The 24085-nt window shown below is 58.0% G+C and overlaps 2 protein-coding genes across 5 annotated transcripts; one reads left to right on the top strand and one right to left on the bottom strand.

The window, feature by feature from the left end:
- Positions 1-7478: 7478 nt before the first annotated feature.
- Positions 7479-14570, bottom strand: ISG20L2 (interferon stimulated exonuclease gene 20 like 2). Of its 4 annotated transcripts, XM_067569576.1 has the most exons (5): positions 13649-13847; positions 12832-13004; positions 11513-12380; positions 9756-9956; positions 7479-9061 (listed from the first exon to the last, which is right to left on the bottom strand). In XM_067569576.1, exons 3-5 carry the CDS (start codon positions 12254-12256, stop codon positions 8948-8950), a joined length of 1059 nt encoding a protein of 352 aa, XP_067425677.1. In that variant the 5' UTR covers positions 12257-12380; positions 12832-13004; positions 13649-13847; the 3' UTR covers positions 7479-8947. The 4 variants fall into 4 exon arrangements, with proteins under 4 accessions (XP_067425677.1, XP_067425679.1, XP_067425678.1 ...); XM_067569578.1 differs by lacking the exons at positions 12832-13004; positions 13649-13847 and adding an exon at positions 14494-14570; XM_067569577.1 differs by lacking the exon at positions 12832-13004 and having other exon boundaries at positions 13655-13847.
- Positions 14571-14808: 238 nt separating this feature from the next.
- METTL25B (methyltransferase like 25B) lies at positions 14809-23563 on the top strand. Its single transcript, XM_067569551.1, has 9 exons — positions 14809-14883; positions 16048-16179; positions 16543-16664; positions 17297-17510; positions 19039-19101; positions 20087-20230; positions 20963-21792; positions 22238-22422; positions 23124-23563. Exons 2-9 carry the CDS (start codon positions 16069-16071, stop codon positions 23240-23242), a joined length of 1788 nt encoding a protein of 595 aa, XP_067425652.1. The 5' UTR covers positions 14809-14883; positions 16048-16068; the 3' UTR covers positions 23243-23563.
- Positions 23564-24085: the final 522 nt, after the last annotated feature.

The raw sequence follows: 24085 nt of genomic DNA, 5'->3' as shown, positions 1-24085 counted from the left end.
ACACAGCTCAGCTTGCCCCATGGCCTGGCCTGACAGCAGGAGAGGTGATAACTGCACTGTGGAGTCCCCCTTTCCCTCCAGCGCCCCGCCAAGCCATCTTTCATCAGCACTTAGCCCGGTTGTCAGCCCCTCTGGCGCAACCAGTTTCTGGGCTATGTGGGGAGGAAAGGAGAAGCTCATTTGTAACAGGCATGAGGTGAAGGCGGAGAGAGTTCCTGGGGAAGCAGATGCTGGCGGGTGACGGGTGATGCCTGCAGAGCGGCCTGACAGAATCCATCCTGCCCCTCCCGCTAGGTGCACGCTGGGCCCTGGAAATCCTCAGCAAACCAGAGAAGAAACTTTGGATGCAAACATTAGACAGCTGTATTTTATGGGAGACGTTTTGAAAGAGGAGTCACCGAGCTGTTCCCTTCAGCACACCTCTTTCCTGGCCAAATTCTAATTAGATTAATTCCATGGACTGCCTGCCCAAATTTCCCTTGGTTGTGCAGTGTTGCTAAGGGCTGTTAAACCACGGCCACGCCTCGCCCCAGAGGTGGCTGCATTTTAGTGCTGGGTGAGTGAACCCTGTGCAACGTGGCTGAGGGCTGATAAATAGCTGCCACACCTCACCCCAGAAGGACAGAGCTGTAGTGAAAGGACTGCCAGATCCCGTCCTCGCACAGTATTTCACTACTGCATGTGGCCTTAACAACTGACTCCCCCCTTCCTCACCAGCCTGAACTTACCCCAGTTAGGTAGGGAAACATGATTGCTATTTTATAGATAGGGGAACTGAGGCACAGAGAGGCAACTTGGACCAGCTGACGTGGAAATTCAGTAACAAACCTGGAAGTAGAACCCAGGATCCGAGGTCTTGGTCCCCTGCTCTAACCACTAGACCTCACTTCTCTCCCAGCAGCGCAATGAGAACCCGAGAGTCCTGACTCCCAGTGTTATGCTCTAACCACTAGATCACCCTCAGCCCTGCAGAGCTGACTCCCCGCCCCCCCCTCCCCCCGGCCTCAAACTACCGCTTCAGGCAAAACGCACTTTTCTTCCCTATCAAACAACACTCCCGGGCCATGGCAAAATGTGAAGCCGTTCCAAGGTGAAGCTGGCTCCAGGATGCGGCAGGCTAGCGAGAGATCAAAAAGCAAATCCAAGAGGGGTGAGTTGCTCTCAGTAGGAGGCATTTCTCTCTGCGGGGAGGGATCGCCTCCCTAAGTAATCACGCCACCCCTTTCTTCCTTACACACCTGCATCCTCTCACTGCCTGAACCCAACTTTCCCCTCCTAGCGTTTCAGACGGGCCAGAGCTTGCAGCTGATTTTATTAGCTCAGCTCTTCGGGGTGCTGGCCCATTTCCTAGGGTTCAGGGCCAGCTGGGAGAGGGCTGGGACTCTGGAGATCTCGGTTCAGTTTCCACCCCTGCCAGGGGCTCAGGCCCCACCCGTGAAAGTATTTCAGCCCCTAACTTCTGGGATCCCAAATACCTGGGAGGAGCTGAGCGCGAGTCCCAGCCTGCCATCTTTCCCCCGGACACTTACCTACACATGGTGCCCATCACTGTAGTGTCTGGGCGCCTCCCAACCTTTTCTGTATTTATCCCCACAGCCCCGTCTCCTGGTAAAGAACACCTGACCATCACGATCAGGGCCCTGTGGTGCTGGGTGCTGTACAGACAGTCCCTGCCCACCAGGCGGAAGGGAGGTCTCGTCCTTTTGTGGGGCCAAGCCCAGGCCCCCCAGGGCGTCCGCGGCAGAGCAGGGGCTTGAGTCTGGGTCTCTTCTACCCCAGCCTAGCGCCCTAACCCCTCTGCCAGCTTTCGACCTCCGGCAGGCCTCTGGAAATCACCCTGTACAGCTCCGGCCGCGTTGTCACCCAGGTTCGGCTGGCCTGCGGGTACGTCTGCACTGCAACAAGCGACACGTGGCAGAGCCACGGCTGGCCCGGGGCAGCCGACCGGGGATCAGGCTGTGGGGCTCTGATCGACGAGCAGACATACCCGGCGTGAGCAGAAGAGCCATCCAGAGCCCTCCCGCTTGAGTCTCCCCCCAGGGCTAGAACATCAGGGCGGGCCCCCACAGGAAGTGGGGCTGGCTTTTCCCATCCGTGCAGACAAGAGAAATCCCTCTGTCACGCCTTGTCTGGGCTGCAGCTTGAGGGAAAGGAGGGCGGTGGGTTGGGGCATCTAGACAGCGGAGCGAAGGGATTGCAACGGCAAAGGGAGGCTGGGACCTGGCAGGCTAGTGGAGGGCGTGTGACTGCAGGGGGAGGGCTGGAGAGAACTGCAGGAGAGAAAGGGTTAATGGGAATGGCGCTGCTCTTGGTTCAGGCCCAAAGGAAAGACAGAGGCCTCCACCCCGCCTTGCCCCGCCCCTGTGCTTTGTGGGGGTAAGGTAGCTTCAAGCCCCCTCTGTGCAGCCCAGCCTCCGTGTCAATCAGAGCAGCCTTTGGGCTGCTCTAACTTACACTCAGCTCCCCATGGCCCTGGGAGGCAGGAGTAGACACAGCACCGTGGGCTCTGGCCGTGCCCCCGACATGGGGGGCTGGAGCAGGAGGGGCACAGGGCCCTTTTCCCAGTTCCACCCACTGCACAAAGTGGGGTGGGGATTCTTAGGGGACCATTTCCACCCACTGCCCCCAAGGCATCACTGAGAATCATCCCCATGGTGCTCACCGGAGCCCCGGGAATCACTCCCCATCACACACAGCGCGAAGGGCTGCGTGGAGACCGGTGCCTTTGGCTCCCGCCTGCCACTGCTTCTGTCACAAGCGTCACCCTGCTACAGCTTGGCCCAAGGGCTGCAGCTCTGCAGCCAGGGTGGGGGATCCAAAAACGCTTCCTGTAGGGAAGCTCCTTGCTTTGCTATTTCCCCACTGGGCCCGGAGTCACACAGCCCTTTCTGTGAGGACTGGAGTGGGGCCAGCTGCCTGGAATTGCCATCAGCAGCTCCTGGTTTGCCCAGCCACATCCCGGGGGCCGGGACGGCTGGCATCTGAACGCAACAGGAGCTGTGTGCGGGTTAAGATGGGGGTGCTTGGGAGTCAGGGGGGAGCGGGATCTCCTGCGGGCACATGCTCTAACTGCTAACTCACACCCACTCCCAGGGCTGGGGATAGAACCCAGGCGTCCTGGCGCCCAGTTCCCTGCACTAACCACTAGCTGCAACTCCCAGGGCTGGGAGCAGATCCCCAGAGTCCCGAAGCACCCCGCTTCACGCACGCTACGACATTACAACCATCTCTGCCTCCCGTTACCGAGCACCTAGGGCAGCACAAAGAGCAGCTTCTAAAAGCGGGCTCCGGCCAGGGGCCTAGGGGGTTCCTGTACACTCCAGGGCTGCAGAATTTCTGCAGGACAACTCCGCAGCCGCTTTCGCTGGGAGCTAGAGAACAGGGCTGTTCAGGGGAGAACTTTTCTCCCGCCCAAGGAGTTCAGCAGAGGGGAAGGTGCTGGGCTGAGCCCACAGAGGGGCAGGGCATGCCCCCCCCCCCCCCCCCAAACAGATCAGCTTGCCAGGGGCCCCTCCCCAGAAAGACCGCTTCTCCAAAGCGCCAGGGGAGCTCTGTCCCTGTGGTCTGTTCAGCCCCTGACCAACGTGCTGACCCACCGGCCCTGTCCCCGCTGCTCCAGTTCTAGGATCACCCCCAGTCCTGACCCACAGCCCCCAGTCCTGACCCACAGCCCCCCACTATTCCAATCCTGGGCTCCCCACCCCTGCACTGCCGATGCCCCTCACTCCCAACCCGCAGTCCCTCCTGACTCTGTGTGTGTGTGTGTCAGGGGGTCATTTTGCTGCTTCATCCCAACGGGATTACTTAGCCAGGAGCCTGCCCTGCCTGGAAAGCCGTTGTTACAACACTCCCCCCCCCCCCCCCCCCGGCTGTCCCTTCACTGACCCCCCTCCTGAACTGGTTTAGATTTGGAAAAGCAACATCCCGGGGATCCAGGCGCTCAGCCCCAATGCAAGAAAGATGTGGGAAAGGCTCCCAGCCCCTCCGGCCCCCCAGCAGCTCCAGGGCCTGCTCAGCCTCAGCTGTCAGCGGGAGGTCAGAGCGCAGCCCCGCTGAGGGGGGGGGGGCAGAGACGGGAGGGATGGGGGGAGGGGAGCAGGCCCTTGGGTTTCACCTTCCGGCTCTGCTGGTGTGAATTCTATGCCCCCCATTATACATCCGCCTCCCCCCCACAGACACCCTGCCCCTATGCACCCCCAGCCCACACCCCTTCCCCCTTCCCTCACACGCCCCCTCTATGTCCAACCCCCATGTCCCCACTGCATTCCTCCATCATCCCCCCCCCACCTTCCTCATCCTACACCCCCACCCCGCACTCTGAGGACTAGCAGGAAGGAATTCAGCCAAACTGCAGCAGCCATGGGGCTGAGTGGAATCACAACCCTCCCCCCGGCTGCAGCGGCTGGGCTGCATTAGCCGGCCCCCACCTGGACTTGATAAGAGCCGCTAATTCACTGGGAGCCTGAAGAAGCCCCCCCCCGATTTTTAAAGAATCCCACATGTCCTTTCTTCTCTGGGAGCCGAGGAGGGGGGAGCATTGCTGGAGGCGCAGGAAACACCTAGACCAGGGATCAGGGCCCCACTGCGGGATCTGCCATCGCTGCACAGCGCTTCCCAGTTGCTTGGGTTGCAACGACCTCAGGCGGCCAGGGAAAATTACCGACCACAACCAGCCTTCGTAAGCGCCTAGGCCCTGGGTGGAAGCAGGGAGGAGGCCGGGCCTGCTCTGGCTATTTCCAATGAATCGGGGGGCCAAGATTTTTCTAAAAACTGACCAGTGATTTTTGGGTGCCCAAGTGGAGACTCCCTTAAAGGGGTGTGTAAAGGTGTGTGAAAAGCAGCCCTTCTAAGGTGTCTCAAGCCACATCCCCCCCCACCCCACAAAACGGAAGCACCCTAAAATCATGGGCTGCTTTTGAAAACCGCAGGTCACCAAGAACACCCCGACCGCCAGCCTGCGCGCCGGGACTATTAACTGCAGCCCCACTGATCCAGCCAGAAGTCTCCACTCAGGCAGAGACTGTTGCAGTCTCTGGGTGCCTAGAAATCAGTGCCACCTATACGCCGCCCCCGGATCGTGTCCTGAAAACACGGCACTGCAGAGACTCTCGCAGAACCAGCGCAAGAGTATCAGGCACCCTAGGCAAACCTTCAGCCTTGCCTCCCCCCCCCCCCCAATTAACTTTCGAAAATGAAGATTGTCCGTCAGTACAAATAAAAACCCGGCGTTTATCATTACAGATTTATTATTACGATACTGATTGTACATTCTCACTGACCTCTCATTCCCACTGCCGGAGCCGGTTTGTTTACTTATGCTAGATTTGGGGGGGGGGGGGGGGGGGGGCGGTTCTGGGTTATTACAGAGATTTATTCTGGGTGTCTGGCTGGTGAGTCTTGCCCACGTGCTCAGGGTTTAACTGATCGCCATATTTGGGGCCGGGAAGGATTTTTCCCCCAGGGCAGAGTGGCAAAGGTCCGGGGGGGGGGGGGGGGGGAGGTGTTTGCCTTCCTCTGCAGCATGGGGCCCGGCTCACTTGCTGACGGATTCTCTGGACCTTAAAACCATGACTTGAGGACTTTACTAACTCAGGCACAGGTCGGGGTGTGTTACAGGAGTGGGTGCGTGAGGTTCTGTGTCCTGCGCTATGCAGGAGGTCAGACTAGATGGACATATTGGCCCCTTCTGACCTTAAGATGTCTGTAATAGTTCATTCAATTCCCCCCCCCCCACACACACACAAATTTTGCCCCTCTAGACAACCACCTAGTGGCTGCACCGGCCCTGTTCTCTGGGTATCCAGTGCTGTCAAGCCCTGCCCCCGTGTCTGATGGGAATTGTAGCAGAACACCCACTGCCCAGAAGCAGAACGACAGCTCCCCACATGGGACCCAGCCCAGCAGACGTTCAGAGCCCCATGCAAGCACACGGCTGCGACCGCAGAAACGAATCCATCTTCTCGGATTTAGTTTTCAGAGTGATTTTGAAAGTGCCGCATTTTACTTTAAAACAACCCAGCTCACTTCCACAAAGGCCCAAAGAGTTCATCGCTGCAGGTGTTAAAGGAACCTGAAACACTCAGACTTTGGAAAATGCCGGCACGTGGAGCTGTACTCACATGTGAAAATGCTCCATTCCCCGGACAAACGCTTTTCTGGCCGAGCACTGTGGCACAAGAGCCGTTCCCTGGGCAAGCCATCCCACCAAACGGCTCAACCATGGCCCCAGAGTTTATGCCAGCCATGCCCCACCACTAGAGTTGGACCCAATTCTCCAGTGCCCTGCTGCCTGTGTCGCCAGTGACACCAGTGCAACGCAAGGGGGAAACACAACCAACTCTGAATGGGCATTTCACACCCCCTTGGCACGTTTGGAAATGATCTGGCCCTTTAAAGAAGCCAGCGGCAATTGAGTGGAAAGAGATTTTAAATGGAAATACAAAATGCCAAATGAGAGTTGCCTTTTTGTAGCCACTCCCAGCGAAGGATCTCAAAGTACTTTAATTCACAACCACAGCGGGGCAAATAATTGATTTTTGAGTTCAGTGGCAAAAAGGCCATTGCAGGTCTGCTCCAGAAGCAGGAACCTGAACCCGTGTCCCCCACCTCCTGGGTGAATGCCCTGACCACTGGGGAAAAGGCTAGAAGGGAGCTGACACCACCGCCGCTGCCCCTGGCTGTTTTGTGAACAGCTGAAATGTGTGTCAAGTTCACAGTGTTGGGGTGGCCAAAACTGCATTCTTCATCAAATAAGCTGCTCGCCGGGAAATTTTCAGCCAGTTCTACTCCCAGCCCTCCGAGGTCAGGATCATTCTCCCCATTTCATAGGTGGGGAAACTGAGGCTACGTCTTCACTGATGGCAGCAAATTCGCCACTGTCAGATCGATTTCTCTGGATCGACTGAGCTGTCAGTGAAGACCCGCTCAGTCGATCCAGAAATAGACGTATTAAGACCACCTTCTCAAGTGTCATAGCGCTGCATGGACAGGAACAGCAGTGCAGTGAAGATGGCGCGCAGAGTAGAAGCAGAGAAGTCGACGGGAGTTACACAAGTTTTTTGCGTAGCTTCCCTAACTCCAGTCGACTGCCGCGAATCTCGGAGGTAAGTGTAGACAGGGCCTGAGGCACAGAGTGACTTGTGTGAGGTCACCCATTGGGCCTGAATCCCTTCTCATTCACACCAACGTAAATCAGGAGTAGCTCCACTGAAGTCAAAGGGAATTATGCCCATGTAAATGAGCGCCAAATTGAACCCAGAATGACCTTGGTGATTAGAACCCCCCTCTCCCAACCCCCAGGGCAGCTGCTGTAACTGCTAGACCACGCTTCCTCTCCTGCAGACTCGTCTCATGCAAAAAGAGGCCATTGCTGTCTTCAAATCGGGGCCACCTCACACGCCACCCCGGGGTCTTGTCCCACAACCACGGCATAAGCCAACGCTCAGCCAAGTCCCGCCGCAGGGGCTGATGGGAATCAGAAAAGAGGGCCTCCTGGCCAGAGCCAGAAGATCCCAGCCTTCGCTGGACTGAAGGCAGGGAGGGCAGCAGCTCACGCGGGGTGTCGGGCGGGCGATGTATTCTCAGCCCAGCGGGGTTCCCCTAGCTGAGGCCCGGCCCTTGCAGAAGCAAAGAGGGGAGGGAGCAGAAACAAGTCAGCTGAGGCCGTGACCTCTAATGGAAAGTTTCAGCGGCCCAAGCGATGCGGCTTCTGCCACCTCTTTTAACGACTTACATGTGACTAGGCCCCAGCCCCACACTGCCCTAGAGAGGCCTGGATCACCATGGGCCTGTGCCAGCTGGCTCAGGGGCCTGAAGGCGGGGTACAGAGCCTCACTGCTGAATGCTAGCCTGAGTCTAGGCCAAGTCCTTCCCCCTGTGTGAGATGTTTGGTTGGGTCTCAGCCCCCTGCCCACAATAACAAACCACCACCGTCTCCAGCAGTGACCGGCAGACTGGCCAGGGAGGGAACAGGCCACGAGGACTGAATCTCCTCCCCTCCCAGGCAATGGCAGTGGCATGGGTCAGGGGGGCCCTGCTGGTCTAGGAATTTGGGGCCCGATTCTCTGGGCTAAATCCCAGCAGATCCAGTGACTTTAGTGGAGTGCTGCTGACAGACCAGCTGGGACTCTGGCTCTCCAGGGCCGTTCATCAGGCACCTGCGAGAGGCACTGAGTTCCCCACAAACAGTGCACCCCTGGGATCTCCGAGTCCCTCACTTCTGATCCAAAATAAAGCTCAGAGGGAGGTGGGGTGGCAAGACACCAATTACCCATGGGGGGAGGGGAGGGCACTGCCCCGACCCACCACAGAAACCTTCCCAGGGAAAGGACCGTTGGCGATGTTTATTTGCCAGTGGCACTTTCAGCCCCCGAGATCGTCTCCCATACATTTCTTATTTGCACTCACTGATTGGAACATGGCCCCTACGGAAATCAGAAGGGAACGCAATCCCTGCCCCTGGGCCGATGCAGAGCCTGTCCGAATGGGGAGAGGGCATGAATCCTGCCCCAAGACCTAGACCAAGCAGGTTCTAGGATGAGGGGCGGCCAGCAGAGCCCATGGCGTGATCCGGGTGCAGAACGCTGGGGGGGGGTTGGACGAAGTCTGGGCGCCCCAGCGCAGAGGTAGCATGGTTCCCCTCCAGGGTTAAGACAAGACGGAAGAGACAGCACTTGGTGAGGCACGTTCGCGAGCACAGAGCTGGAGGCGACGGGTGATGGCTGCCCCTGACTCCCACCTGCGTCAGAAATGTTACACCAGGCTCCCAGCTGCCCCCCCAGCCACCTCCTTGCCTGCTTTCAGTGTCCCTGGGCAGCTGGTCTGTATTCCTCCTCCCCGGCCCCGCCTAGGGTCCCCCCCACCCAATCAGGTCCCTGGGTTTTGTTGATCCCCTCTTTTCGCTTGCTCTGGGGCCTGCTCCTTCCTCAGCAGCATGGGGACCAGCCCCTCACTCCTGCTCGGGGTTCAGAGCCAGTTGCCTCTCCCACTCGGCTTCGATCACCCTGTACAACTCCATGGTGGCTTTGGCGTCTTCCACCGAGGAGTGGCCGTTTTTGCCGACCTGCGAGGACCAAGGGAAGAGAGAGAAGATGCGTGGGGGAGCGTTAGAATCAGGGACGTTAGCAAGTGTGACCGACAGACAGCTGGGATCCTCACTCCGTGCTTCCCCAGGTGACCAGAGCTCCCAGGATTGGACGCTGGGCAATATTAATACCAAGCTCCCCACAGGGCTTTCCAGAGGGCAGGATCTTTAGTCCCATTGCACAAAGGGGGAAACGGAGTCCCAGACAGGGGATGTGACTTGCCCATGGTCACCCAGCGGATGCGCTGGGAACAGAATCCAGGTCTCCTTGGTCCCAGTCCTGTGCTCTATCCACTAGGCCACCCTGCAAGCCATTCCTGGAAAAGGAAATGCCTCACATCACTCCCCAGTGACACCCTCTGGTCTGCCAGAGGACAGCACTTTATTCGTCCAGGCAGGGACCTCCCTTGGCTTCTGGAGGGAGTGTCTCCTTAAAGCTGCAGCTCAGCTCTAAAGCGACTTCCCGCCCCCCCGGCTGCCGCTCAGAACCACAAAGGGGCCTTTCAGGCTGGGGAGGTGGACAGAGACAGCCCAGGCAGCAGGGAAGAGACAAGACATGGGCGTGGGCCCAAATTTCTAGGACCAAGCCAGCCCTTGGGCTCCTTGCATGCCCCGGGCATTTCGTGGCCCCCGTGGCTGAGGCCTAGGGGCCTGTCCCAGAGGCAGCAGGTACCTGGATGTCTTTGTGCAGTAGCTGCTTGCTGAGGCGTTTCAGTGAGGCCGACTCGTTCTCTGGGAAGCCGGCCTTGCGGTTCAGCAGGGGGATCTTGGACGTGTCCCTGGTCACCGATTTCGGGTGGAAATACTTCAGCGCCTTGAAGTCGTTGTGGATGGCATGGCCGACCACGATCTTCCCTGCCAGGATCTTCAGGATCTGAGAGGAAACGAGGCCAGCTCAGGGCAGATGAATGCTGGGGGCCGGCGCTCAGCCGCGGCTGTCTGATCGGGGGTCGGCACTGACGCCACGCTGGTGCTTTGGGATCTGCACTGTCTACAAGGGGACGGCACCTCCTACTGAGTCACCCATCCCACTCCCTACGGTTGGTGTCAGCACTGATCGGAGGGGAGAGCGCCCCCTATTGAGTTACCCACACTATTCCCCAAACCACCCCAAAACTTTCTCTGGTTCCAGCAGTGACCGACCCCGAACCAGCTTTGGGTGCAAGCTCTGCTCAGACCACAGCTTATCCCACGCCACTGCGGCCAGAATCCTTATCCCTTTGCTTTAGACCAGCGCGCCACTTTGCGCCTCACTGCCAACGGCGTTCCAAGTGGCTGCTCCCTGGACTGTTATACACGATGCCACCGGGCGTCAGCTGCACAGATCTGACGCTGGGAAAACCCGTAAACCACCACCAAAATCGCCACTATTCGGACACGAATAGAGGTATCGGGGGAAACAAAACCAGACAACACCACACTTGAGTAAAGAGCGGGCGGGAGCGCCCTCTAGTGGGCTTTCAACCCAATAGGTTATACGCAGGCAGAGGCAGTGCAGCTCAGTGGTTGGAGCAGAGGACTCTGAGTCAGGGAGGGGGTTGGAGCACAGGACTCAGAATGTGAACCTGGCCCACCTGGGCGTGGCTGGTGTGGGGGTGCTGACTGCCTGGGCACAGTCCAGCGCTAGCTCACTGGCTTGTTCAGCATGGGCTCAAGCCTCTCGTGGAGACGCAGCCTTAATTAAGGGTCTGTTCTTCAGAGATGCTGAGTGCCCGCACCTCCCAGGCCATGCTTATTGTGTGTGTTACGGTAATGCCTACAGGCCCCCATGGAGATCAGGGCTGACAAGACCAGAGGAGAGAATCAGGGAGGCCTCACGTGCCAGCCACGGAGAAACAAAGAGCCCCCAAGGACCAGCACAGCAGAGACATAAGGCCTCGGCAGGGCAGCTCTCATCGGAAAGCTTTAGCCCAGACTGACTCGGAAGAGAGCGCACCGCCCCCCATGGGTGCCAGCTCTGTGTAATTTTTGGTGGTGCCCAATCCCATAACGGGTCCTGGCCAGGGCACTGGGCCCACCATGGTGAAAAGGGGCAGGGGGAAGGGGGGGGCTGGAAGGGGAAAGCAGCTGCTGCGCGGCACTGCTGGGGGCTGGGGGCAGTTCCTGGCCAGGGGCTGGACCCATGTGGAAGAGGGGCAGGGTTGGGAGGGGGGAGCGGCTGAGTGTGCTGGGAGGGGAAGAGGGAAGCAGAACGGCCAGGCCGCGCGGGGGGCCACTGCACTCTGCATCTCCACGGCCGAGTGCCACTGGAGACTCCGTGGTCAGCCCCCCAGCACCACAGGAATATTGGTGGAGCCCAGGCACCACGGGCCCATATAATTCACTGCCTACGCCGCCCCCCCCCGCACTGAGTCAAGCACACTGGGATGGGCGCTGGCTGAGAGAGAATGCCCCCCACTGAATCACCCACAGGCAACCCAAGGCGCTTACCTCTTTCTGGGCTGTTTTGAACGGGGTGGCGTTCTTCATGTGATGCTTTTTGATGCCGCTCCACCGGGTCCGGTAGTCAGTGATGGGGCTGACGGGCTGGATGTATTTGTCATACACCACATCGCCATGGTAACTCACGATGCTGCACCTGGCCAGGTCACTGCTCCGTCCGCCAGGGCCTGTCCCCACCATCTCGCAGTCGATGGCCACCAGTTTGCTGGGCTTGCCCGGCCTGGGCACCGGGGGCAGGCCACTGTCATACTCGCTCAGCAGGGTGGCTTTCTGCAAGCCAGCGAGGGGCTGGGTACTGTGGCTCCCCGGGGTCCCACTTGCCTTAGTTGATCTGCACGACACCTTCCTTGCTCCTGATGGAAAACAAGGCAGATGGGAGCCAGAGTCCAAGGTGGTGCTGGGCTGGGTAAAGCGACAATGGTTATTTGCCTTGGGGACCGTTTTTGGCTGATGGGAAAGCCCATCTGTCTGGAAAGAGTTCTGATCCATCCCTGCTTGATCCCCGGCGAGACACTTCTTCTTGGTCCTCCCGCAGAAGCTGGAGTCCTGCTGGGAGACCTGGCCTTGGGGGGGGCGAATGGGGGGTGGTGGCAGCTGCTTTTGCTTCAGGAAACCCCTCCTCTCCAGGAAGCGGCGCCGCTTCACAAAGCGCTGGTGTTTCTGGTTGCTGTCGGTTCCCCTCTTGGGAGCCTGCTGGAGCCCCAAGTCCAGGTTTATGATCAAATCCGACATGATGTGTTCTGGAGGAAGGCAGCAAACAGGAGAAGGATGGAAGACAGAGAAGGGGTCCCTGTGTCTTTAACCTGTCAAGCAGCCAGCCCCATACACACTGCTCGACTGCAGCTCATGCCCTCACCTGAAACAAAAAGTCAAGCATGTTTCCACTCCTCATCGGAAGAATTCACATTTATGGAGGGATCTCTAAGAACTCTAGGAACCCGCTCGCTGCATTAGAATCACTCCTCTCCCCATTGAAATGCACCCACCTTGGTGGCAGCTGTTTACCAGTGGCACAGCGACACTACCCCACAGATTAGGCCAAGAAGTAAAGAAAAATCCTGTCCCCAACTGAAAGGAGAGGACTGAGGTTTAGGACTTTGGCCAGGACATCCGGATGAACACTCCTACACTTGTAATAACAATTAAGGTCTCCATTTTATGCGTCATCTGAAAATCAACACCTGCAGCGGATGGGCCCCAGGACTTTCCTCCAGAGGGTAGGTGCAACACCTAGTAGATATCCGACCGCATTGCACAGAACCCCCTGGGTTTGTCTTGTAGGCTTTCTGTTACAGTGCGAAACTGACCTAGCCTTGCTCAGCCTGTGATTGGTGGAGATCAGTTTGTGGCACTACGGCTGCAGATACAACCACCATAAGAAATTTGGATGAGTGGCATCGAACAGCTTGTTATGCAGTTTATCAACCAACCAATAATGAAAGCCTCATCTTTGGAGCTCAGTTTAGTTCCTTATCCATGCCTGCGGAAAATACCCAAACAAAATTTAGGTTTAGTCAATATAAAGGGAGGGGTGGGGACTGTAAACAAAGAAAGCTCTAAGGTGTACAGAATGATTAACAGCATTCCTTTCACTACTTCTGAATTGAAATCTTCCAGTGCAGCGCTGGAGAACCAAACAAAGCAGCTTTGTGCTGGTACCTGGGAAACGGAAAGTGAAACTGGTTGATCTAAAGTTTCACCTGCCCAGATGAGCTGCAAAAATGGCGAGAGAACTGGGATTTTAAAGACTCTTTCAGCGTTAACAGTCTCAGCCGCAACACAGCTAACGGTGCTAGAAAGTATCGTTTTCATCTTGGCAGCAGCATTAAATGCAAAAGCATGTGCATGATGAAGGTCTACGGGCACTTCCAAGGCACCCATCTCCATGGAAGCAGAAAGGAGTTTACTGACAAACCCTCCCTGTCCCAGCCCACTCTGACTCCATGATTCCCCCCTCACATCCCTTCTCCCTGTGATCACACCCACCCACTGACCCCCAATTCCTGCATTAAAGCTTCCCCCACTACTCCTACTCCCTCCTACTGAGTCTATTCTCTAACTGGCTCTTAGACGCAACACCGTATCTGAGTGCCTGCCAGTTATGCATTAAGGGACAGCACCAACATCTACCACGTGTTTGTTCTCTCCTCCTGCCCTGGGGGAAGATGCGGATGCAGTGATGGGTCTTGTTTCTGGCAGGTTTGGGGGTTTTTTTTTGTTTTTTTTTTTTAAACTACACATGGCCATGCTGACCCCTTCTCGCTCATCCCCTCCCCAACCAACCCAGAACCTCTTCAGTGATGCTTTTCCCCCAAGAGATCATCCATCCCCCTCATTCACCCCTCCCCAAGGACCTCCTTTTTTAGCATTCAGCAATATCCCTCCCCTTCTTACCCCCTCTTTACCCTCCGCACTGACCACCTCCTACCAACCCCAATCCCTTGTGCAATGCCGCTCCCCCACCTCTCCCATCAATCAACCCCCCCAACCCCTTCCCCCATCCGTGCCCCCGGCTCCCACATCTCCTCCTATCAATACCCGCTCCACTGATCCCACCCCCCCCCCGCGTTCTTCCCTCGCTGACCCGCTTCTATCCCAGAGCCACCCTTCTTGCGTTGCTCTCCCATCCATCCCCCCACCGATCCCCTGCCCCAGCAACCCCTCCCCCACTGATCCCCCACCCCCTCCATTGCCCCACTGATCCCCCATCTCCCCCACCCTTCCCCCACTGATCCTCCACCCCCTCCATTGCCCCACTGATCCTCCACCCCCTCCATTGCCCCACTGATCCTCCACCCCCTCCATTGCCCCACTGATCCACCACCTCCCCAACCCCTCCCCCACTGATCCCCAACCCCCTCCCCCACCTACCCCCCATCCCGTCCATTGCCCCACTGATCCCCCATCTCCCCAACCCCCTCCCCCACCGACCCCCCATTACCGCACCAAACACCGACCCCCCCCACCACCCTCTCTCCGCGGGCCAATCAGACCAGCCAACAAGCATTGCCTGGCAGTTGAAACCGGAACCGGAAGCGGAAACTACCCCGCCGTCGGAGGGGGGAGGGGAGAAGACCCACCCACGCCACAACAAAAGTCCGGAAGAAGCATGGGCCGGGGAGAGTCGTGCGCATGCGCCCGGAGTGAGCGCGGTGGAGGGGGGAAGGGTGGGGCGGAGTCAGCCGCAAAGACAGTTTACGCAGGCGCCTAGGCTGTTGAGAAACAGAGGCGAGATTGTGCGCATGCGTGTGCGTCTCGCGGGAGGCGCGTGGGGGCAGGGAGGAGGTACCGTGTTGGTGCTTGCGCGTGCGCGCTTCTGCGGCGAGGCGAGGCCCGAGGGAGATCATAGAGAGCTGGCGGTGAGTGGGTGCGTCGCGCTGGTGGGCACTCTAGCCGTGAGGAGGCTGATCTCTATGGGGCCAATGGGGCTGGGCCCGGAGACTCGGCCTCCGCAAGGGGAAGCGCCCCGCCCCGGCCGGGGCAGGTGACGTCCGCTGGCGCCGTGGCATTGCGTCACAGACAGAACGCGTCGTGGGTTGCGTCACAGCGTGTGACGTCACAGCCTGACGTCATGACATGACATCTCAGCGATGCTGTGTAATGCCATGAGAACGCCTCTAGGTGATGTCACAGTGATGTGATGTCACAGCCCGGTGTCATGGCAACGCCGGCGGGAGAGATGTCGTCCTGATGCCCCGCGTCCTGACCTCACAGCGATGCGATGTCACAGCATAACGTCATGGCAACACCTCGGTGATGTCACAATGACACGCCATGTTGGGCTGTCTGTCACAGCCCGGTGTCATGGCAACGCCGCCCGGAGCGATGTCGCCCTGATGCCCCGCGTCCTGACCTCACAGCGATGCGATGTCACAGTGTAATCTCGTGGCAGCGGCTCGGGGTGACGTCACAATGATGCAGTGGCACCGCAGCACCTCGCTGAGCGATGTCACGCCTATAGCCCGTCATGACAATCGCCACAATGCCCTGGTGACGCCCGGTCAAACAGCACAAAGCAGCACAGCGCCACAAACCCGTGCTGCCGTGCGACGGTGCCGCGGCAGGTCCATGCAGCAAGCCAGTGCCAGGATGGCGTGTCACAGCCCCACACTGAGCCGTGGCACAGGCTGCTGCCACACGGCGCGGTGCAGCAATGGCCCCACGCAATGGGATACGGGGCCTTCCCCTCTCAGGCGGCAGCTTGGATCCAGACCTTTAGAGGGCTGTTCAGCTTCATACGTGAAATGAGTTCGCTGGACCTCAGCCCATTTGCTAGTGGAAAGGAGCCACCCCCATGCCTGGGCAGAGATGCCAGGGAGTGAATGCCCCTTTGAACTGACTTTCCCTCTCCCCCAGGAAGTGCCCCTCACTCCCCACCCCTTTACAAAATAGCTGTCTGGCTGCAACGAGTCATTAAAGGAACCAAGCAGGTTCATTCAAACCTTCCTGCTCGGGGATTCACTCCCCTTTTTTCATTTAGAAGGTTCTAAGTGTTTCTTCCCCACTCTCATTTCCTATCTCAGATTCATCCCACAGCCACTGCCATGACATGTCTCTCCAGCCAGCCCCTCTCTTTGGAGGAGCAGAAGCAGTTAGCGGTGAACATCACCCACATCCTCTCTCTCTATGGCTCCATCGTGGACTCCTACATCATTGTGAGTACTATTCAAACCTAGATTGGGCTTTGCTGAGAGGCGGCATTGTTCAGCACGCAAGCTACTGCCCTGAGACTTAGGAGACTTGGATTTATTCCTGGCTCTGCCATTGACCTGCTGTGTGACCTTGGTCAAGTCACTTCCCCTCTCTGTGCCTCAGTTTCCCCTCCCACCCTTGTCAATCTTGTCTATTCAGTGTGTAAACTCTTAGTGGGCAGGGACTGTCTCTTACTAGGTATATGTACAGCACCTAACACGATGGGGCCTTTAACTCGGTTGGGGTTTGAGTGCTGGGGGAGGGGCTTGGATGAGAGTGCTGTTGCCTAAACTTTCCCCTTCCCCATCACCCTTTCTTTCCTGCAGGAGTTTTTCACTGATAATCTTTGGGGGAAGCTTCCCTATTCCTGGCAGGCAGTGCTCACCGATCTCCCCTCCCCACAACTAGCCTCTGTCTTGCTGGAGAAAGGAAAACCAGAGGAAGTTTGGTAAGAAAATACGCTTCTGTTAAATGGGGCTTCACTGGCATTGCCTGGGGGCTTGTTTAAGCAGCAGGGGTTTTGCAACGGTCACATGACTGCAGGCAGGGCTTGTGTCTGGAGGATGCTTTTCTCTCTGAGTCAGCCGTGGACCAACTGTCCTGGTCCTAGCCTCGCAGGGGGCTAGGGAGTACTGTGGTGATAGGGGTACCACCTATCAGAGAGGATATGAAACCCCAAACACTTAGTGGCTAGATATGTTGACAGGTGCTTTGGAAAGGTTTAGAGACAGAGATAGACAGAGACTTGTTGCTTTTAAAGGCCCCTTGCATTTTTGTTTTGTTGTTGTTGCAAGAGTCTGGGTTTTAATCCCAATGACCTGGCCTAAAACCTTCATTCTGCCTCCTTAAATTCCCCGTGCAGTTTAACTTGGACGTGATCTGCTTCGTTACTGCCCGGTGTGAACTGCTGCATACTGTTCCTCTGTGCTATTAAACAGCTGCCGCATTCTACCCCAGAGATGGCCGCATTTCCCCTGGTGGGTGAAGTGATTTCTGCAGCTGTAGTCTGCTCAGTCCCTTTGGTGCGACAGGGCTGGTGACCCCTTGTCCATACACTCACTGCAGTTCTTCTTCTCTCAGTTACAGCGCGGTGTGGCCACTGTCCTTGCTGGCTTTTAAAGCTACGGCACACACATTGGCTTTCTCCAGAACACCTTGCGGTAGAGGCGGCACGTCAGTGGACGGGAGGCCGGAGGAATTCAGGGAGAACCGGTGTCAGAGCTCTAAGCTTAACCCCCTTTTCCGGAAGCACGTGAAGCCCAAAAAGCAGCATGAAATCCGGCAGCTCGAGAAGGTTTGTTCTTGATGATGACATCATTGTAGGTGTGAATCCAAACTGGGTCTCCCCCCATCCCTGGGGTCTCAGTTTCTCCAATCCTAGCCTCCTTTCCCACTGCACATCTCCAGGAGCATCAAGATGTTTTATCCCTGCTCTGAGGGGCGCTCTGCGTTCGCTGAAGTCAGTGGGAGCCTTTCCATCCGGTCCGATGGGCTTTGGATCAGGCTCCATCTCCTTGTAGTCAGAAGAGAAGGCAGCACGGCACCATGGCTATTAGAATCATAGATGATTAGCATCGGAAGGGACCTCAGGAGGTATCTAGTCCAACCCCCTGCTCAAAGCAGGGCCAACCCCAACTAAACCATCCCAGCCAGGCTTTGTCAAGCCACACCTTAAAAACCTCTAAGGACAGAGATTCCACCACCTCCCTCGGTAACCCATTCCAGAGCTTCACCATCCTCCTACTGAAAAAGTTTTTCCTAACGTCCAACCTAGACCTCCCCCACTGCAACTTGAGCCCATTGCTCCTAGTTCTGTCATCTGCCACCACTGAGAACAGCCTAGCTCCATCCTCCCTGGAGCCCCCTTTGGTAGTCAAAGGCTGCTATCAAATCCCCCCTCATTCTTCTCTTCTGCAGACTAAACAAGCCCAGTTCCCTCAGCCTCTCCTCAGAAGTCCTGTGCTCTAGCCCCCTCATCATTTTCATTGCCCTCTGCTGAACTCTTTCCAATTTGTCCACATCCTTTCTGTAGTGGGGGACCCAGAACTGGACAGAGTACTCCAAATGCAACCTCACCGCTGAATAGAGGGGAATAATCACTTCCCCTGATCTGCTGGCAATGCTCCTACTAATGCAGCCCAATATGCCGTTAGCCTTCTTGGCAGTAAGGGCACCCTGTTGTCTCATGTCCAGCTTCTTGTCCACTGTAACCCTCTTTTCTGCCAAACTGCTGCCATTGTGGCAAATGTTGAGGTCTAAGTATTGCACTGGGTTCACCCGAACCTGGTGTGTCCGCTCATTAAAGCCCTGTAAACCATTTTGGGAGACAGGCTGCGTGAAAATACGATTCAGCAGGGGCCTGATCCAGAGCCCTGCAAAGATGATGGAAAGATGCCTGTTGATTGGAACAGGTGCAGTGTGCTCAGGAACAGAGCCACGGACTCACGATTCCTGGCAGCCTGGGGTCCTGGTTCACGCAGGTCCAAGAGGGGTCACCACCATCATCCCTTTATCGGGGGGTCCCCACAGTTTTTTCTGTTGTGACATAGGACCGCAGTAAGGAAACGTTCAAAGACCATCAGCCAATGTTCTCCAAGCTGAGTGCTAGGACCCTGAGTCCCTGACTGAGCAGCCCAATAAAAGGGACCTTATTTGCCAAGATGTTGTGCCCCGAAATCAGCGGAAGCTCCGCTGAGAATCAGGCCACCTCCTAACGTTGCAGCCTGGATTTCGGTGACTACCTCTCCGCACCTAAGCTGGACAGCCCCTCCCTTTTTGCTGCTAAGTTCCTTAATGACTCTGCACATTTATCTTTCCCTCAGGTGGTGAAGAAACTGAGCAAGATTACCAAGTGTGACCAGGTGGTAGATATTGGCTCTGGCCAGGTAGGTCTCTGGGAGCCTGGAGTTCCATCGTTCGCGTTCTAGTTTGTGTTACAAGATCCCTCTCTGGAGCGGTGACGTGCATTGTCTCCTGCTGCGCATGACGGGTGACTGGCTGGATCCCAGAGTACTTTCCTAGGGTTCCTTTCACCGCTATGTCACTGCGTGGAGTCCCACCCTGGACTGTGGGTGACCTTAAGACCTTGCCAGGTGATGGTGCGTGTGACCTCGTGGGGAGCAGCTCCCTTCCAAGGAGACCGTATCCCCAAACTCAATAGCACGCTCAGCGCTGGCTGCTCCCCTCGCGGGCAGCCCCAAGAACTGAATGGATTCCGGAGACTGAACTCACCACATCCTGCTTCACATGCACTGTGCAGTAGGGCCCGGTGGCAGGGCAGAGAGCTCTCCACGCCTGTCTTCCTGCACAGGTGGCTTTGACACCTCTGGTTTGTAACCACCGCTGTGGCTTTTATTTGTGGGATATCAGCCACCCCACCCCCCCCCCCCGTCCTGTCCTATGCAGCAATTCTGGTTACAGTGACATGCAGTCAGCGTCCCTTTGCCTGAGAGAGGAGATTGCTTCACACAGAGAGCTCCCTTTACCTTGGCCCCGCTGCCCTGCCTTTCTTTGTCTCTCTCCTTTGCATGGCCGTCCTGTGCTCCTTTTCTACTCCTGCAGTTAATGGGCTAATTATCTCCGTAGCTCTCCCCAGCTCAGGCCAATCTAGTAATTAGCCATTCTCTCCCTCAATCAGGCCTTTGGGCTAGGAGAGCAAATTGGATTTACAGTGGCCAGTGCTCTGTCGCAGGTCCCCAGCAGGGTTGCCAACCCAAGCACTCAGAAGTCATGACTCAAGCCCCGGTGTGGGAAGAATCATCCTCTTCTCCTTCCTCAATAACATTGAACCTTCCAGCACTGGGGGGTGAGGGAGGATTGGGGAACCCCCAAAGCAGTTGTGTTGACAGGTGGCGTGTGTTCCCCTTTAAGGGCCATCTCTCTCGATTTCTGGCCTTTGGTCTCGGTTTGTCCGTCACGGCGATCGAGGGAGACGGACAACTGGTTGACATGGCAATTCAATTTGACCAAGAACTGGTGTGGGTGCTGGAGAAGGAGCAAGCCCGGCGAGCCAAGGTAAACGGTGCAGTGGGGGACGGAGGGCGGGCCCCAAGGTTAAAGGCCTGTGCAGGTTGGTGGACTCTTCACACCAAGAAATGGCTAAATTCCTACGGGGTCGGAAGGACGGCCTAGTGGGTAGGGCACTGGCTTGGGACCCAGGAGACTTTGTGTTCCTGGCTCCTCAAGCGACACTTAATCTACCGTGTGCCTCGGTTCCCCATCTGTAAAATGGGACTAAGCCCCCTACCTGCCTGCAGTCCAGCTCCGATTGTGAGGTGCTCAGATCCTGGTGCTGGACAGGTACATCCTACTGACACGTCCCTTCCTGAGGACATCTTAGCTGCGGCCCATGCACGGAGAGGATGTTAATATTTTTACCCTGAAGACTGTCCAGGGAAGAAGCGGCGGTAGCCCGGTCCAGTAGCTACAGCATGGGACTGGGTGTCAGGGGATCGGGGATTTCGTCCCGGCTCTGCCACTGACCTGTTGGGGGGCTTTTGGTTAATGTCTTATCGCTTGTTGGGTCTGAGCCGCCCCCTTATCAGGACGGCCAGCTCTGATCTCCGCTGGCTACCAGGATATAACCAGTCTCTAAGGAATTAACCCTTTACTGCCAGGGGTGGAGGCAGGATCCCAGCCTAGGCGGCCCCTTAGTCAGATCCGCTGTTGCAGTGCGGAGTTCAGACAACCACGGCTGAGCTGCTGTCTGCTTCACATCAGTGACTCTTGGTTTCTCCCACCCTGCAGGATCTGGGGCAGATCTCCCTCCGTGGGCCGAGCCACATGGTAGGCTGGGTTGATCCCCAGGCACCATGGCAAGAATTCCTCCTCCCGCTGCAGCGAGAAATAGACACAACTGGTTCTCCCAGGGCCGAAAGCAGCCCCTCCCTGGAGGCCAGTGCCACACGCAACTCGCCAGGGCCACGGAAGATCATTCCTCCCGCAGCACCCTGGGGAGGGGGCAGAGACGTGGCAGAGATGGGCAAGGCTGGGGGGAAGGGGCCAGGAGGATGGGGCTGTGTGGCTACCGCAACAGAGGAGCACGGGGGATCCCCAGATCCCTCAGGAAGCAGAGGGTCTGGCTGCGTTCCCCCTGGCCATCACCCTCTGAGCCATCCAAGGGCAGGGAATCCCCTGGCAGAGGGCAGGGTGCTCCTGACAGGCCTGCACGCATGCGGGGACCTCAGCGTGGCCCTGCTAAGACACTTCACCCGCTGCCCCCAGGTGGTGGCCATGACCTCAGTGGCCTGCTGCTACATGAAGCTCACCACCCTGGAGGAGCCAGCCCCGCCAGGCCTCGCGACAGCTCCTCCTCCTCCCACCAATCTGTCTGAGCGCGGCTACCCCCTGAGCGCCTGGGTGGCCGGCCTGCCGGGCCACGCCCTCTCCTACAAGGCGCGGGAAGTGGCCTGCCATGCCGTGGAGGACTACGCGCTGCGGCTGAGGCGCGAGAGCCCCGTGCTGCGGGCGCACTGCTACCGCGCCGCGCTGGAGACGCTGATCCGGGCGGCTGACCCGGCAAGGAGACGCCTCGGGGTGCAGACCATCAACAAGGCCCACCAGCTGCCGTTTGAGGAGTGAGTCAGCCAGCCCCGAGTGTCTTAGCATCCCCTGGCCTCGCTAACTAGCAGTGGCCACGCTGACAGGTTGTCCTGTCACCCGGATCCCTACATCCCTAGAGGCCAGGGGAGACCAGATACGGGGCTCCGGTTCTGTCTGATCCCTGCTCAGAAATTCCCAGAACTCAGGGGCTGTTTGGATCCAGAACCTGGGTGAAAGTGATTGAGGCACCTGCCCCCTTGTTCCTAGCACCTGGCTCTCCACCCCCAGTGATTGCTATTTAAATAACTTAGATGTACGGCTCTCCACTTTTTACAGCAGCGGAGGAGGGGGCCCGCCCGTGCCAGGCAGGGGAAGCCGGGGGCTGGGGCACCGCCAGGGTACAGTCAGCTCCGGCTGAGCTGCCCTGGGGTGCGTGGCAGGGAGTGGAGCTGACAGGGCCGTGCTGCTTCGCCTCGGCAGGTACGCCCGGCTGGGCCTGCAGCGTGCGGGGCTGGATCCCGCGGCCCCCCTGGATCAGGCCTGCGTCGACGCCATGCTGGCCCAGCAACAGAAGGTGGTGGCCTTCTTCAGCCTGGCCCTGCTGCTCGCTCCCCTGGTGGAGACCCTCATCCTGCTGGATAGGATGATCTACCTGCAGGAGCAAGGTGAGTGCCTCAGACGGACCCATCCACCCGCCCCAGGGCCTGGATCCTGGGCACAGACACCCGCCTCCGTCCCCTTTGCTCTTACCCAGAGCTGCTCCTGGCACCCCAGCGGAGTCTGGAGGAGGGGGAGGGATGAGCATGTCGGCCCTTGGCACACAAGACGCAGCGCGCTGGCTTTTCCCCCTCCACCCACCCCCTCCTCGCCAGTTGCAGCCCCTTCTAGTGCACGGAGGGCTCTGACCTCAGCACCAGTGACTCCCCAGGCCTCTGCCGTGCATCCCTACCTCGCACCCCCTGGCAGCACAGGGCAGGCACTCCCGAGGGGAGGCAGGGCTGGGGCTTGCTCTTCTCAGCAACATCAACCCACTCCCACCAAGAGAGACTCCCTGCAGGCTAGAGAGGGGCCTGGGCCTCCTGCTGACCCTTTGGGCAGGGGCACCCCCCCCCAAAAGCTCCCACCAGGACGTAAACCTTGTCCTGGCATAGCGAGCGGGTGGGTGCATGCGTCCATCTGCCCTGCCTCCCACTCACCGGGTGAGCACATCTCCGTCTGTCTCTACGGCTGCCGGCTCACGTGTGCATTTTGGGGGGGGGGAGGATTATCCTTTCGAACAAGCAGCCAGGTGTGTAAGAACTCACACCAAGTCCAGGGGCCACCCACAGGTGAAATTCCCCTCCTCCCACCTGCTGTTCCCCTGCAGGGTTCCACTGCGAGGTGATTCCCCTGTTTGACCCCAGGATCTCGCCCCGGAACCTAGTGCTCGTGGCTGCCAAGGCGGGGCTGGACTCTGCGTTATCCTGGCTGGCAGAGGAAGACTGACTCCCAGCAGCCTCCACACCCATCCACGGATGCCCTGCAGCAGCCTCTGGGGAGGAACATGGCAGCCGTTTAACAGCACGCAGCAGCCGTTGAAGAAGCGGGGCTGGTGGTTGGAGACCACAGGACGCGGCTGTGGGAAGGACGTCAGCCTAGCCTGCCAGGCAGAGAGCGCACATCCCGCTGGGAGCTCCTTTGACACTGCTCCAGCCAAGCAGGGTTCAGCTGTGAGGTGTCCTGGGGCACACAGGGGCCAGCAGCACAACAGGCAGCTGGGAAAAGGGAACTGGGGGAGTCCAGGGCGGCCCCCGGCAGCCTCAGAAAGTTGTGCAGATTTTGCACCTGGGGAGAGGGACGATGCAGCCCCCTCAGGACCAAACCTTCAGCCCCACTCGCCTCAGAAACGGGCAGGGATGATTTTTCCCCCCATCCACCCACCGCTTCCCGGTGCTCCGTGCCACATGGCAGCGGGGTCCAGCGAAGCATCCGAGGAAACAGCCCAGCAGGGACTGTGGGACAACTGACAGCTGCTGTGCCAGGTGCTGACTGGCTGGTTGCCCAGTCTCTGCACCTCCACCTGCCTCACCAACCCCCCCCCCTGACCTTGCATATGCCCCTGCCCCCATTCAGCTGATCCTCTGACCCAAAATAAACACCCCCCTCCCCAAAAGAACAGAGGGCTCCCTGCCTTGTCTACATGGAGTGCAGCTCCAGCAGAACACGTCCACAGCTGTAACAAACAGCGTTAATCCGACCTCGGGGGTTGTTTGTGGTTCTCCTCACCCCTCTGGTGTTTATCCCACCCCCCAGCGCTGGAAGGAATTATCCCCTCCCCCAGATTTACCC

Source organism: Emydura macquarii, unplaced genomic scaffold (genome assembly GCF_026122565.2).
Source record: "Emydura macquarii macquarii isolate MOO-44397 ecotype Brisbane River unplaced genomic scaffold, CSIRO-AGI_Emac_v2 contig_2924, whole genome shotgun sequence".
In the NCBI taxonomy this organism is placed as follows: domain Eukaryota; kingdom Metazoa; phylum Chordata; order Testudines; family Chelidae; genus Emydura; species Emydura macquarii.
The sequence above is the reverse complement of the archived record's forward strand: the minus strand, read 5'-3'. Positions and strand labels throughout refer to the sequence as shown.

Coding starts and splice junctions, on each gene's coding strand:
- ISG20L2 (XM_067569578.1), bottom strand. CDS start 12,256: ATGTCGGATTTGATCATAAACCTGGACTTGGGGCTCCAGCAGGCTCCC. Junction 9,957..11,512: donor TCAAAACAGCCCAGAAAGAG/GTAAGCGCCTTG, acceptor GTTTCCTCTCAG/ATCCTGAAGATCCTGGCAGG. Junction 9,062..9,755: donor TACTGCACAAAGACATCCAG/GTACCTGCTGCC, acceptor TGGTCCTCGCAG/GTCGGCAAAAACGGCCACTC.
- METTL25B (XM_067569551.1), top strand. CDS start 16,069: ATGACATGTCTCTCCAGCCAGCCCCTCTCTTTGGAGGAGCAGAAGCAG. Junction 16,180..16,542: donor TCGTGGACTCCTACATCATT/GTGAGTACTATT, acceptor TCTTTCCTGCAG/GAGTTTTTCACTGATAATCT. Junction 16,665..17,296: donor GGAAAACCAGAGGAAGTTTG/GTAAGAAAATAC, acceptor TTCTTCTCTCAG/TTACAGCGCGGTGTGGCCAC.